This window comes from Otolemur garnettii, unplaced genomic scaffold (assembly GCF_000181295.1).
Source record: "Otolemur garnettii isolate 467f Iridium unplaced genomic scaffold, OtoGar3 scaffold00088, whole genome shotgun sequence".
Lineage (NCBI taxonomy): Eukaryota > Metazoa > Chordata > Mammalia > Primates > Galagidae > Otolemur > Otolemur garnettii.
The window spans coordinates 5,132,837-5,148,151 of NW_003852483.1; the positions used below are offsets into that span (position 1 = coordinate 5,132,837).

A 15,315-nucleotide genomic window follows, 5' to 3' on the forward strand; every position below is an offset into this window, starting at 1 on the left:
GGTCTCCTGGGAATACCCTCATGGCTGGGACTGGCAGAGCCAGGGTCTCAAAGGCTGCCAGCCTATAGTCCCTGAGGGTCTCCTCTGTCCTCTCCTGCTGGCCAGCCTAGGACTCTGTGATGCTGGGGTGCAATCTAAGGCTTTCCATGAAAAACACTGGAAGCCTGACTATCCTTCCTGCCCTCCCTGGTGGGGCCGATGACCGCAATTGGGACAGAAATGACACAGACATTGTTCTGTACAAAACCTGAAATATTTTACTTTTTTAAAACTTTGATCTAAGTTGCCTTAGACCTCATGGACTCAATACAAGAGTAATATGAATTGGGAAATAAAACACTTTAATAGCCACAATAAACTTTGTTAGAAATGTACATGTTGCCAAATAATAATAAAATTAAAAAGAGAGAGAGAGAGTACAGCTTGATGTCCAGGTTAGATCATATAAATGTTCAACAAGGACAGGATAAAGGAAACTTTAAAAACACCAGTTCTGAACGAGCCTGGGGCCCCGTGAGGCTCCCCGCTCCCAGCCTCAGGCCCTTGGGACTATGTCCCTCCTACCAGGACAAGTGGGAGTGGATAAGGCCTCCACCAAGCTGCCTCTCCTCATGGACAAAACATCCAGGTAATGGGTATATAAACAAAGCTCATAAGAAATGTACAAATATAAAAAGCTACAAACATTAATAAATTACAGCATCACAAAACACGGAAACACTTCACAAGGTGCTAGTAAAATAACTGTATCCCCCAATCCCCTCATCATACAAGAAGGAAAACAAAGAGCTGGTATTAAAGTTGAAGATTCATCTTCAAAATGTGTCTGAAATAGATCTTTTGTGTACTATTTGCTTCTGTAAAGACAGAGTATAAGGCTGCACAGACATCACTTGTTTTTCAGGCAATACCTTAGTCCCTAAAAGAAAAAAAAATAATAACAAAAGGAAAGAAGGAAAAGGAAAAAGCATCAGAACCCAACTGTCCATCAGACTCAGCAAAAAACTCGTATAAATGTTAATGAAGAACTCTATAGAAAGAAATTCCTAAAGATACTTTTACTCTTATAAAAAAGAAGTTATTTAAAAAGCTATTTACATGCTACATTCTATGAAAAATATGCTTCAGGAAATACATCTAAAATTAAAATACAGGATTGCCTGAGAAACAAATCCAGCCCCTCTGTGTCGATGGTGGACACTCCATCCAGGTACGACCCATGCAAGTGACACCACACACTGACACGGGAGAACGGAGAAGTGTCCGTCCACGTGTCCTCAGGCCACTTGGCCACCATTCCTGCCCTGCCAGTGCTAGGGCAGGGGTGCCTTGGCTGAGAAGTGCTTCTCTGAGTATAGCCGGCAGGGCTAGTCCAGACCCCTCCACGTGGCTTAGCCTGGGCACCTGGCCCCAAGACGTGGCTGAGCCCTTGCCCTTCCCCAAGGGCCCCACAATGGCTCCCCTGCCAACACACTGGCCTGGCTGCCAGTCTTAGCCACCCCCAAGAAATGCCCCTGGGCATTCAGGGTGAGACACCCACCATCCTCCTGCCACCTTCCAACCAGGGAGCTTGGGGCAGAATCCTTCCTTGCCAACTGAGTGCTCTCTGGATTTGTCTGAGAATTGCTCAGGATGAGAAGGGGGGTACATAAACATTCCGCTTGTTCCTCCTCTGTGTTCTTTGCCTTTTTTTAAGCCTCTGGAGGCTACCAGCCTACGGCCAGCTCAGACTCTGGGGCTGGTGAGCATTGGCTCACTCTGCCTTCCTCGAAGGACTCGTGCTCTCAGCAGAGCTGCAGATGCCCTGCCATCACACCCACGCTCAGGGGTGCCTGAAGGCTGTCCTGAAAGTGGAATGAATAATCCTCAAACTGGCAGGGCCACTTTTCAGGGACTGGTCACTCTTAGCAACTTGAAAAAGGATGTCCATATTCAAAACGAGGGACAGCCACACTTGGCTCGCTCCGCCTGCTCAAGGGACAGACGCTCGTTTGGGGGGAGTAGTGGCTGGGATGAGGCAAGGCCCTCCTTGGGTGAGGCAGCTCAGCCACCCTCCTGAGGAGGTGGATGTTTTCGCGGGGCTCCGGTGGGGTCCTGAGCGGAGCAGAAGATTCCTGGCTTTCCAAACTTTAAAGGAGCAGTTTCCCATTCCGATGAATTTTCAAAATTTTCCCAAGCCTCTGCTTGGCAGTGGCCATGCCCTTTTTTGTACGTTTTCCTAAGGGAATAGGGGAGGAGAGACAGAAAACAAAGGTGAGTGAGATGGCAAGGGGAGCAATATGCAGGGATTGCGGGGGTCCTGCTGACACTGAGCGGGCAGCTTGAAGCCCCCATATGTAGAATAGACTAAGAGTCTTGAGCTCTGGGGCTCAGCACTCCTCAGAGTCCTATATCACTGACAAAGTGTTCAGCTCAGAGACTGCATCCTTGAGGGGCCATGTTGGGTAAGGCAGACACAAGCTTGGGATGGTATTACGAGGGGAATGTGAGAATGCCTGGCCCCCACCCTCTGGCAATGAGGACACTGGAAAACAATCACCAGCAACTGTGCTACAACCCTCTGGTCTCCACAGCCTGGTGGTCCTATGGCCAGCGCACAGGCACAGTACAGCCTGAGCACATGCACTGAGCCAGTAGGATGAAAATGTTCATGCCTGTGCTGTGGGACACACTAATATTGAGAAGTAACTAATCAGGACCAAAGCCACCTACCATCCTATGGCCCAGAGCCTCCCCACAGTTGTGCCATTCTCTACCATGGGGCTGAGTCTGTGAAGCTAGGGCTGTGTGGGATGCACAGGGAGTTAGGCAGGGGTGAGTTGTGGCAGGCTCCTCTGGCAGGCACTGTACCTTTGGCAGCGCTGTTGCTGTTAGGGGATGATGCAGAGGGCCGCCTCTGTGTGAGAAAGACCCCAGGGGCCATGGGCTGGGAGGCACGGCCGGCTTGAGCCCCAGTGAAGGTGCCAGCTGCTGTATACTCGTGGTCAGCCAGGCTGCTGCTGTGAGACTCGGGTGGGGGCTCAGGTGAGCTACCTTCCTGTGAGGCTTGGCTGCTGGCCGTGCTGGTGGAGGCCGGTGTGGTGGAGGCAGGGGTGGTAGAAGCCGGTGTGGTGGAGGCTGGCGTGGTGGAGACTGAAGTGGTACCCGCAGAGGCAGAGGCAGAGGGGGAGGTGGTGTTTGGATTCAGCTTCCTCTTGGTGCTCTTTTTTTTCCTACTTTTCTGCTCCTCCTTTGAACAAAGTACACAGGCACATTATCTGCAAGGCAGCCTCAAACACATGGCCCACTCAGGATGTCATAGCAGCCCATACAGCCTTCTGTGAACACCCAAGCATCAGCACAGTGGTGGCAGTAGGGAGTTTGAAGAATGAACCTGGGCCAACTTTAGACACAGGGACTGGTGGGGTACAAGGCACCAGGGCAGGTTGGCAGCCAGCTCAGTATGAGTTTACCCAGCAGCTGGGCCTGGAGGACTGGCAACTCCACCCTTATTACACACTCTGAGCTGCAACAGGTATCTCAGTCGTGGGATATTCACTTTTCTGCTATTAACTCCCTCAGACATCCAGATGGTGTCATGCCTGCTTCAGGGGATACCTGAGGCTCCAGAACCCTCCTGAAAGGTAGCAACTAAGACTGGGAGAAAGGAGCATGTAAGATGGAGCACCCCATCTCCCAATAGTGAAGACCTGGAAATACAGCATTTCCAGGCAAAGAAGAGAGAGCTCCCAAGCTGCTCTCTTTTGGGAGGGTGTACAGATGTATAAGGACCTCCTCAGAGAGCAGCCCATCTTCCACAGAAGGGGACAGTCTGGTGTCAAGGGCTCATAATTCCCAGCTCCCCTGTTCCCCACCCACAGGGAATTTGGGAACAGGCGGAATGGGGCACTTTATAATCAAATGTCCCTAAGCCTATGACAACCCCTAGCCCATAGGGGTGGTCTGTGCATAGGTGTGGGGTAATAGAGACCAGGTGGGAGTAATGGGAGCCCGGCTGCAGTGCCCACCTCCCTCAGCCCTTCCTTACCTGCTGGGACAGCTTGGCTGCAGCAGCTGCCAGACCAGTCTCAATGGAGGCCACTCGGGTACCCTCACGCACAGGTCTGTCTTGTCTTGGCACTGATGGGCCAACCCTTGCTGCAGAAGAAAAGGACCAGACCCCTCAAGGTGCCAGCCATAGCCTATCCACCCCTCTCTTGACGGGGCCTCCTTCCCCACCCCAGCCTGACCCCTTGGCCAGGTGGGCCTGAGCATTCAGGCTCCCTGAATGTGATACCACATCAGAGCAGGGGCAGCTGTCCCACCCAAAGGGGACAATGGCACATCAGAGAGTCCACAGGACAGAGCCCAGGAGGCCCAGTAGGACAGACAGTGGCAACTTGACAAAGGTGACTCTCACAGAGCTGTTTATTAAAGGAAAAACTGGAGTAGAGGGTCTGGCCCCAGAGGGTGAGGGGTGAAGGCTTCTGAGTGGGGACTGTGGAGAAGAACATCTGGGCTCTGAGATCCCAAGAAACACAGCAGAGCCTAGTCACACTTTAGCAGGCAGCTGTCCATCCCCAGCAGAACAAGCTGCCCAACCATCACAACAGGCTAGGCACAGAGATGAGCCCACACCATCAGGGCATAGCAGAGGAGGAATAGCAGAGGAGGTCACAGCTGTCCATGCCAAGCACAGGGGGACCCCTGCCCCAGCACTACCTGTTGGGCTGTAGGGAGCATCATCCGAGCCTTTCCTCTTCTTTGACCGAGACTTGAAAACAGGGTTGTCTTCATCTGACTCCAGAGAAGGATAAACTAAGGGAGGCAAAAGGAAGGCAAGGCCTGCTGAGCTACTGGGCAAGGCCTGAGGGCCACAGGTGTGACTGGCCATCCCAGGGCCTCTCCTCAGACCATTGTCAAGTGCAATGGAACTGCCAGCAGTGAGGATGCCCCACATATGGATATAGGCACCTGGAAATCATCCAGAGGTTTAGGGACTTTCCAGTCAAGAGGGTGCCCACATCTGCCCAGCCAGCCTCGTTTGCTTTAGCCTACCGATGTTATCAGAGGAGACAATAACTATCTGTGGAGCTGGCCAAGCTTGAAGGTGGAGAGGCCTTATACAGCAGGACTGGGGGCTGGTGGGGAGCTGCCCCAACACAGTGATTTGCCAGTAACCTTCCTTAAGCCAGGTCTTTCAACATGTCAAAGGAACCCCCAGGATTCTGGAGGAGGCAAGAGGGGCGGAGCACTCCACATCCAGGAAGAGCCCAGAAAACGGGAGTTCACTTTTCTGTCAGTCAGTTTGTCAAACCAGGGCAGGCCTGGCTAAGAAGCCCAAATCTGTCCACCAGATGTGAGGCAGAGTCAGCCTCACTCACAGGAGGGTCTCTGGGAGACAGTAGCATAAACCCGTAGCTCTCCAAGTCACAGCCAGCCTCCAGCTATGACCATGAGAACGATGCTGAAAAAGGGTCCGGACCGAGTGAGCTGATGTGTGCTGGCCCTGGGAACAGGGGCCCTGTGCACACTATGGAGCAGGGAATGCTTCCGGGGGTCAGGCGGGGCAAAGACTTGGAAGCAGGCTCTCAATCTCTAGACACCTTTTTGATTTGGCCAAGAGCAGATCCTCCAGGCCTGGCCCCAAGCCAGAGTAGCCAACTTTGGTAGGGGGTGAGGACTGTGTCCAGGGTAGAGGCCAGAGCCACAGCCAGGTGCCTACCTCACTGCCTGACCTCAGGTGCCAGCCACAGGCCACACTGGGCCTTGGTCTCTCCATCTTACACAAAGACAGACAGGGTGATGTGATATCTCAAAGCCCTGTGAGTGCAAGAGGGGGCAGCTGTGTGGAAACCAGCACGGCAGGTTCTCATCAAGCCACTGCCCTCCTAAGAATACAGTCAAGCAGGGTAAAAGCAGGGGTCCACAGCCAATCACAGGTGCCAAAAGATAGAAAAAGCCCAGAACTCATAGTGGGATGGATGGACAAGCAATACCTGGTCCAACCACACAATGAGGCAGTGCTCAGCTTTAATCAGGAAAGACACTCTGACATTTCCAACAGCATAGATGAACCTTGAGAACCCTATGTCAAGTGACATAAGCCAGTCACAGGACACATACTGTATAAGTACATGGAAGTTCAGAATAAACTGTAAATCCACAGAGAAAGCAGAAATGTGGTAATCAAGGGTAGTTAATGGGACAGGGTATCCTCTTGAGGGGATGAAATGTTCTCAAACTGTTGCTATAGTTACATGTACCTCTCAAAACACTAGAGACTACTAACCTGCATGGTTTTAAAGGGTGGGTTTTATAGTCTGTGAATTAGAGCTCAAATCAAAACAGGGCCCAAATCCCAGGACCCTAGGCTGAGCTCTCAGGGACTATAACCCTACACCCTGAGAGAGGCCCTGGGACCTCAATCCTGCTCAGTTCCAGGGAAACCCCAAATTGCATTGCTGTGGGCAATGCTGACCCTGCCCACTCGGCCACAGTACTCACCATAGTCTGAGTCCTTGAAGCAGGCATCCAGGTGGTCCTGTTCCTCCTCATAGTCGTCCAGGTCCACACTGTTCTTGGCAGCCCTCTTCAGCAGCCTCTTGCCCACACTCTTGCCGCCACTACTCCCATTCTTCCGGGCACTGTGGGCTGCCAAAGAGCTCCCCTTGGCCTGGCCAGCACCCCAGGTGGTCTGCAGGCAGGAGTCGGAGGCCTGCAGGTTGGCCATGGACAGCATTCCCTGAATGGCTTCCTGCGTGCTGGGGGAGGCCGGGGGCTGGCTGGGGGCACAGGGAGACAGGCACTCAGCCCACAGCCCTCAGCCCACTGCCTATACAAACTCTTGGCCTGGTGGCCAACAGGAGGGCATGGTGTGGAGACGGTGAGCTGATGAATTCTCTGCTCACTTACCACAGGGAGGGTTGGAGGCCAAGGGACAGATTCTGGCATGCAGAGGAAACACAAGAGAGGATGGCAGCCAGAAAGGATGTTTAGCCCATGCATGGTCACGCTCTCGGCTCTGTGCCCTTAAAACTGGCAAGCCAACTCAGCTGCCTCCCTCAGCACCCCTAACCACCCTGCATACCCCCTCAGGCTTCTCTCACCACTGCAGACCCCATCCTCACATCCTTAACCCCAGTCCTGGGCATCCCTTCCCTGCACCTTCCATATGTCCTTCCTTGCCTCAAGATGGCATGGCACCCTCTTGCCACCCATGGCACCCTCTTGCCACCCCCACACCTGCACTGGCACCTGGAGAGGCAGAGTTGTACCTCAGCTTACCCAAGCTCAGCCCTCTCTGGAAGCCTTCACAAAGACCCCATCCTTCCCCTGCCCACAGCATGCAACCTGTGCTCTCCTGCCCATGTTCTTGTCCCCTGCTGCATGTCTATGCCAGCACCAACTCCTGACTGCCCTGGCTCCTCTCTTTCCAGAAGAAGCCTATGAAATGCCCAGTGTGTGATCAGCCTTTCTAGATGTGTGGAGGGGGTAGATCAAGGTGACCAACGTCACCACCAGAGACCAGATGCTGCTAAACAGTGAAGATCTTCAAGGCCAACTCCTGGCCTCCTCAGGGGATCTTGTCTCATCCCCACCAGACTCTCCCATGGGGGTCCAGCTGTGGCCTCTGTACGGGACCTGCTCTGCCCCAGCCCATACCTTCCTACAGCAAGGACCCCCATCCACCTGTGCACCATAACTGCCTAGGCTGCTTAAAAATGGCAATGCCCAGGCCCTTCCAGAGACTCTAAGTCAGGAATCTGCTCTAGGCTCCAGATGCTATGTATAGCCAGGATGGAAGGCCCTATGCTTCCCCACAGTTCTCACAGGCCAGCCCAGTGGATGTCTCCCTGCAGCATCCCTTTCTAGTCTTTACCCCTGCCCACTGTCCTGCAGCCTAAACCTGGCCCACTCCAGGACAGGTCAGTATATCCTAGCCTAAGAGAGAGGCCCTGCCATTGGCCAAGCCCAGCCTTAGCTATTACTGCATCTGGTGCTCTTGGGTCTAGACTCCCCTCCTAGGACACCTGTATTGGCATCTACCTCTCTCAAGCCCCTATCCCCTCTCCTCTTGCCCCTACCCACTATATCCAAGAAGTACTAGAACTTTTAGAAAGACCATGTACATGAGAAGGGATCACAAGCCTTAGTGAGAATAGGGTGGGGCAAGAGATGGATCTGTGAGGAACCCAAGACCAAAACACTGGGCAAGAGTGGCCATAAGCGAGCTATGGCACTGTCCAGAGTCTTGAGGACATAGCACACATATAAGATAAGAAAGAAGAGGCCAAGGCAGTTGTGGGCAGGCCACCAACCCAGTTCAGCAGGTCTATACTCACCCAGCGTCACCAGACAGAGGCTGAGGCACCTGGGGCATCCTTACCAGGGACCCATCCTTACCAGGCCCCTACAGAGGGCTCCCAAGACTGAGGCTGCCCCAGTGAACAATGACACAGAGGCCTTGGGGCTGGTGACACAAGCTTGGTCTGCGAGGGACAGTCCAGAGGCCCAAGCCTCAGCTCTCTGAGGATCAAGCCAATTTAAAGGAACTTTGCGCTGGTTTGGGGAGGTGTACCTTACTGCAGCCTACCACAAATGCTACCTCCCAGGCTCTGTCTGAGACACACTGGATAGCAATGCAATTTGGGGTTTCCCTGGAACTGAGCAGGATTGAGGTCCCAAAGCCACACAATGGGGAAATGAAGCACGGTCAGCCTGCTGGAGCTGCTCTCACAGCATAGTCTACACCACATGAGCCATGGTGCTGCAGGCCAGGGCCTGACCTGGTGTTGTCACTGCTATGTCACCCTTAGTGATGCAGCAGCAGGAACAGACCCTTCCCCATTCCAGCTCATGAGCCAGCAAGAGCAAGCAAGTCATCCCCCTGCACCCTCCAAACAGGCCCTGCCCTTGCCCCCTCACTTGCCTCCAGGGCCAGGGCAGACTGGAGAATGACAGGCCTACACCCCAGCCATGGGCCCAGGACACCCACTGTGAGGGTCCCAACACATGCAGTGGGCTCCTCACCAAAGCCAGCATGGAAGCAAGTTGCCCACCCCACGCCATCTGGATAACCCAAGAGGTAGGGACCGCACGCCTGGCTAGCCTTGTCGGTCTGCAGGTCGTGGGTGAATCAATGAGCAAAGTTTAACCAGTCAGCATGGAAAATAATACTTTAATCCTCCAATTAGCATTCCAAATCTTCTCCTTTCCCCCTAGCAGTAAACACTAAGCAAACCATCCACACGAAATTAACATATTTTCCTCCGTTTTCTTCAGTTGTTTTTTCCAAACAACTAGTACTTAAAACAGAGCAAATGGACCATCAAAAACTGACCTATGCTCCAAATGAAGACTCCGGGAGAGGAACTGCCTGAGGCAGGCTGGGGGGAACCACAGCCTTGCAGGCCCCCAGCGGGCAAGTGTGCATGTACATCCACGTGTGAGGACACACGCAGCGTCTGTGGAACCTGCACCCCTACATAGGCTGTGAGACCTCTGTATTTCTTGTGGGCAGCATATCCACAGATGGGCTGCCCCCACTTCTGAACTGAGATTCACAGCCAGGAGCCCAGGACACAGTACATCCTTACAGACGTAGGTGTGAAGCCCTCCCATGCCTGGGTCCTCAACTTCACACCCCTCACACACATGTCCCCAAGTGTCCATGACAAATCCCTGGTGGCCCCAGGCTGAGGAGCTCAGCCCTGTCTTCCCTCACCTTGGATGAGCTCAGGCATGCTCCATGCCCACAGCTCCCTAGGTCTCTCCACACACTTCAAGGGGACTCAGCTTATTTAGGGGGCCACCCCAGTAACCAAGCCATCAGCTAGTGCACAACTCTTCCCAAAAGATAGGAATCCCCAAAAGGGCTTCATGGAGCACTGTGCAGAGAGGGATGCTGCTGCTGTCATTGACAGAGAGGTGTGGCTTACAGTGAGGCTTCCCCTCCCATCTACCAGCACTTCTCCACAGCAAGGTGCTCAGGCCTAAATGCAGACAGAAACCACCTAACTGCCAAGCAGAAAATCTGCATCCCAAGGCACTGTGGAACCCTTCAGTCACACTTCACTCCCATTAAATGAAAGCACCTTTTTGCTGTCTTTTTATGTTTAATATTATAAGAACATAATATTGCATGCAAAATAGCAATTTATGAAATAAAATACAGCCAACTGATTTAGCAAAAGCTCTTTTCAATCAAGTCCTTAATCTGTCTTACCCAAGACCCCCTGTCTGTCTAAGCAGGCCTGATCTGTGGCCTCCACCTGCCCATCGAGCAATGCGTTATGCTGAATGGCTCAACAACGCAGACCTGGGTCATTCATTCTGGAAACCACAGACTCTAAGAGACAGATCTGGGGAAACTGAGCAGTCCTAGTCCCTACTAGCCACATGGGTCCTGCCTTCCTCAAGCCAAGTCACTCCATCTGGACAAAGGACTAGCTGCTCACACCTAGACATCATGACCCAACACTAGTCAATCTTCCAAAAACCCCAAGCTTAGACTCTGGAATCAGGCAAATGGAGATTGTGGCCTGCCTCTATTTTCTAGCACTGTGGCTAGAGGCAAGTTGTCTAAGCTCTCTTGAGTCTCAGTTTGCCCATCTGTGCAGTAGGAGCCTGCAGCTGCATCTGAGGACCAGGAGAGCTGTTTGAGCACCACCCCCTATAGCAACTGGTGTCCCCTGCCTGAGCCCTGGAGTGCTATAGAGGGGGATGCCTCAGTTACCTATAAAATTCCACTTGAAAAAACAGTAGTCTTAGTATTCAAAAAAATTTTAAAAACCTGTGATTCAGAGAGAATTTAATTAGGACCATAGAAGAGAAATGAACCCCTGCCCTTGGTTGAAAGCAACGCTGGAATGGGACTAACTCATTTCTCTGGGATGACCTAGCCAATGTCCTTACCCTTCTGTGTGCCCTTCTGCCCAGACCAGGGGTCATCCCAGCACCATCTCCTGCACTGTAGCCCATGGCCAGTAGTGGCCTGCCTACTCGCCATGCCATGGGTGCTGCCAGGGTGGGGATGGGACACACCTGCTGGGGTTATACTCCAGGGCGCCAACCTCCTCGCTGGCCTGTAGCAGGTCGAGGATGCCAGCTGCTGAGCTCCCACTCTCTTTCTTGACTTTGGTGTTGCGGCCAGGCTTAGTGTCCGTGTCAATGTGCAGTGAGCCCTCATCCGAGGAGTCGTCACTCTGCTGCTACAGAGACAGAGCAGCTGGTCAGAGGAGATACAGGTCACAGAAGAGCTTGGGAGGAGGAGGGGGGATTAATTTTTCCTTTCAGTGGCTAAGATAGGTTTTTAAGAGTTTTTAAAGAGTACTGCCCTCCTAATGAACATTGCCGGGGTCTGACTGCCCCTGTAATGGCGGGGCAGTTGTGGGTGCCAGAGCTCTCCTAGGACCCTAGGACCACACCATGCACAGTTTTTACAGAGAAACTCTGCTTCAGAGATGCACACATGAGAGAGCCCTAATATCTAACAGAGATAAAACTACTATGGTTGGAGAAGAGGCTGGGACTGTGCCTGCCATCCCTGAGGGATCTCAGGCTTGAGGAAACTGGCTAAGAGACTCAGATCCAGATAACTTGCCTGGCAAGTTGGCTCAGCAGGGAGAGATGGCCACTGTGTCTTGGAGTTGGACATGGCCGTAAAGGTCATCTTAGTGCAAGACCTCCCTTCACAAAATTCCCCCCCTCCACTGCTCCCATTTTGTGGGCAAGTCTTATTGCATTCTTTGCATAGGGTGGGTCCTGAGGCCTCTACCACATGCAGAGACCCCTGTAGACCCTCCCTAACTCGCGCTTGCTTTCAGCACTGGTGGTCACAAGCTCACATACATACTTGTCCCTCCTGCACCAATGCCAAACCTGAGCCCAGCCATAGCCTGCCCATGAGAATTTACCCAAGAAAGGATGGGGTGAGCATGAGGACGCTTCTCTACCACCTTATACAGAAACAACCTCAGAGACCACCTTGGGGTCTATGAGGACCTGGAAGCCTTGGGGACCTCCCAAAGATGGCCACAGAGATGGACAGCAGGGCCTTAGAAGGTGGCTCACCTTGTATACTGCTGAGTCCAGCTTTGGCTTCGTGACGGGCATGGGGAGCACCTCCTTCTTCTCCAACAAAACTGAAAGCACAGCAGAGGAGTGTCCTGCAGCCCACCTTGGGGGTCCTGGCTAACCTCTCACCAGTGGGCTGGGACCCCCCCCCAACAATGCCCCTTCCCAACTTACAAGATAAGTCCCTTTTCGGAGTGTTTTTCTTCCTCCTGATGGGAAACTCATCAATCTTGAGCTCCCCATCATCAGACACATACTCATACTCGTCCCGCACGGGCTTGGGCTTGTCCTCCTTGAAGTTCTGTAAGGCCCCGAACACACCAGGATTCGTGGGGGGCCTGAGAGCCTTGGAGCTAGGGCAGAAGTCAGCGAGTCAGTGGCATCCATATGGCCCATGGCCAGCAGGTGGGCAGGTCCTCCCACGGGTCCTAGTCCAAGTCCCAGTATTCCACTAGGTAAAAGGCACAGGGACCTTACAGAGGCAGGCACTATCCTTGCCACCTGAGGAAGTCCCAGGCCCACTGGGACTCAGTAAGAAGGGCAAGAAGCTGGTAGAAGGGGGCCAGGCTGGGACTGTGGACCCTCCATCCTCATTGTAGAAAGTTACCTCTTTAAGAGAGGGGACACTGGCTCGGCGCCTGTGGCTCAAGCGGCTAAGGCGCCAGCCACATACACCTAAGGTGGTGGGTTCGCGTCCAGCCTGGGCCCGCCAAACCACAATGACGGCTGCAACCAAAAAAATAGCCAGGCGTTGTGGCGGGCGCCTGTGGTCCTAGCTACTTGGGAGGCTGAGACAGGAGACTTGCTTGAGCCCAGGAGTTGGACGTTGCTGTGAGCTGTGATGCCACTGCACTCTACCAAGAGTGAGGGCGGGCAACATAGTGAAACTAAGAGAAAAAAAAAAAAAAGAAAAGAGAGGGGACACTCCCCAGCTTCACAGCCTCCTTCCCAGGGCTGTGTCCCCCACATTTGGCCCTAATACACAGCTCACAAGGAGTAGAAAGACCCCTTTCCCAGGCAGGTTAAATGCTAGATAGAGTCAGGAACTCCAACTCTTCCAGGGCCACCAGACAAGCATGAGCCTGCTCCAGCGTGCTTGGGAACCCTGGTGCCTACTGAACCAGCACCTGACAGGAACAAGATCCAACCTTCTCGCTTTTTTCTGCATAGGTATTTTGTAAAAATTATTCAGGGCCAAAGCCACAGGGCAGATGCAAGGGTCTGTCATACTGTGGACTTGTCTCCCTGCTAGGGTGAGGCAGGACTACTTCAAGACAAGGAGAATCCCAGGCTCTTAGCATGTGAATAGCTCTAGCCTCAGCCCCCAGAGGTATGAAGACAGGTTTTTCTCTCAGTAGTAGGAACAACAAGATGAGGCAGAAACATCTGGAACTTAAAAATGACACAGCTCCAATCCTGGGCAAGTACAAATTAAAACATCTGGACAGGGCACTGGGGATGAAGTTGCCTCCAACACTCTTAAGTGAAGGGGTGGCAAAGAGCCCTTTGCCTGTAAGCTGAGTCACAGCATACACACGTGTGTGTGCACACAGCTACTGAATCATGTCAAACTTTCTTGTCTCCATTCCAAACTCTCTACAGCACCATCAGACAGCTAGTACCAAGCCCTAAGGGTGAAGCTTCATTCACACAAAGCAATAAACGTGCTCAGGGCTATAGCCTGGGGCAGCATGGGGCCCCATGGACATGCTTCCCTCACTGAGCTCCCTGCCTTCCTTGCCCCTCCTTCCTCCCACCTTTTGAATGAAAAAACTGAGACCAAACCAAGTCAGTCAGTGTCCGCTGTATAAAAGTTCCACCACTCCCACAAGGACTTGTCTGGCTCCCAGTCCAGCCTGGGGCATCAGCAGGCAACACACCTCCATGCACCAGTAAGAACATAGGCTCAGCTGTCACAGCTAGAACTTCAAGGCTCTCTTGACCATACCTGGCTAACAGCCCTCAGCACCCATCGTGTGCCTGCTGAGACCAGCCCTCTGTCTCTCTGCTTAGTGACACCTACTCCAGGAAGTCCTTCTGATTCCCAGATGGGCCAGGTCCTTGGCACCCAAGGCCCCATGCTGGTTTCCTATCAGTCTTTCCCCACTGGCCAATGGGTTCGAAGAACTAAGATGTCAGTGCCAGCCCACAATAGCAGCATATCTAACATCCATGGAGTCACATACTCTTCCTTCCTGCCCAGAGCCATCCCTAACCACAGGTAGGTATATCCTCCCAACCCATACCACGCAGGCAGGTCTACTTCCCCACACCAGCCCTGAAGAACAGGCACTGTGAGAAGCAGGGACACAGCTCTCCTGATGTCTGGGACCTGATGAAGTTGTGCAGGGCCCAGGGATATAGTTGGTTGAGTCAGGGGCTCAGAAGCAAAGAAGACTGGCCTGGGGAGCCCACCTAAGGGTGTGTCAGCCAAAGGCTGTGTATGCACAGTGTGGGGTATACGTGGTTTGTGTGTGGGGTATGTGTGAGGTTTGTGGGTGCATATGCTGCAATACACTGTGTATGTCTGTGATTTGCCTGTGATGCAGAATGCATGCGTGCTATGTGGTATGAGTATATATGGTGAGCATGTGTTGCATGATGTGGTATGTATGGTGTATGTGTATACACATGTGGTGTCCATGATGTGAGGTGTGTGCGTGGTCACTGCCCATCTGAGCACTCACATACCCAAGGAGTTTCTTGTTGGAGAAAGAAAAAGAGAACTTGTTGTCCTTGTTCCCAGCCAGAGGCGACTTCTCCAGCTTCTGCTCTTCCTCCATCTTCAGTAAGGAGTCAGGTTTGCTGTTCTGAAAAGCAAGACCAGGGCTGTCTCTGAGCCCCCGTGGGAGTAGGGAGTCAGGACCCCAACAAGCGTCAGTGAGTAGAGGCAGCTGCCAGGAACACATTGAGGGATAGTCTCCCACGACTCCGATAGCTGCCTGGGTTGCCGAAGGGCACTCAGTGGCTGCACCCCATGGACTCAGCACCCACCACAGCCCCTGGGATGTAGGACCTGCCCTGCATGCTGCTGCAGAGGAACAAACCAGAGTGTCGACAGTGAAGGGAAACACCATCAACGAGGGGGTGACACACTCAATCTCTTATACCCACCTCCCATGGAAGATGGCCATAGGAGGACACACACACTCTAGGCCAGGGGTCCTCAAACTTTTTAAACAAGGGGCCAGTTCATTGTTCCTCAGACCAATGGAGGGCCGGACTGCAGTCCCCAGGATGAGTCAGCTGCTAAGCAGG

General features: G+C 53.0%; 1 protein-coding gene across 1 annotated transcript in view; it reads right to left on the bottom strand.

Annotated features, from left to right (window-relative positions):
• Positions 1-234: 234 nt before the first annotated feature.
• The window catches only part of PHF2 (PHD finger protein 2), a gene marked incomplete at its 5' end in the record, with an annotated part of 49,781 nt that continues 34,700 nt past the window's right edge, over positions 235-15,315 (bottom strand). The window contains 9 exons of the mRNA XM_023516257.1: positions 235-2,218; positions 2,851-3,229; positions 4,028-4,137; positions 4,702-4,797; positions 6,487-6,764; positions 11,026-11,192; positions 12,055-12,125; positions 12,232-12,410; positions 14,749-14,867. Coding sequence (XP_023372025.1) covers positions 2,130-2,218; positions 2,851-3,229; positions 4,028-4,137; positions 4,702-4,797; positions 6,487-6,764; positions 11,026-11,192; positions 12,055-12,125; positions 12,232-12,410; positions 14,749-14,867 — 1,488 coding nt within the window. The remainder of the gene's footprint in view (positions 2,219-2,850; positions 3,230-4,027; positions 4,138-4,701; positions 4,798-6,486; positions 6,765-11,025; positions 11,193-12,054; positions 12,126-12,231; positions 12,411-14,748; positions 14,868-15,315) is intronic.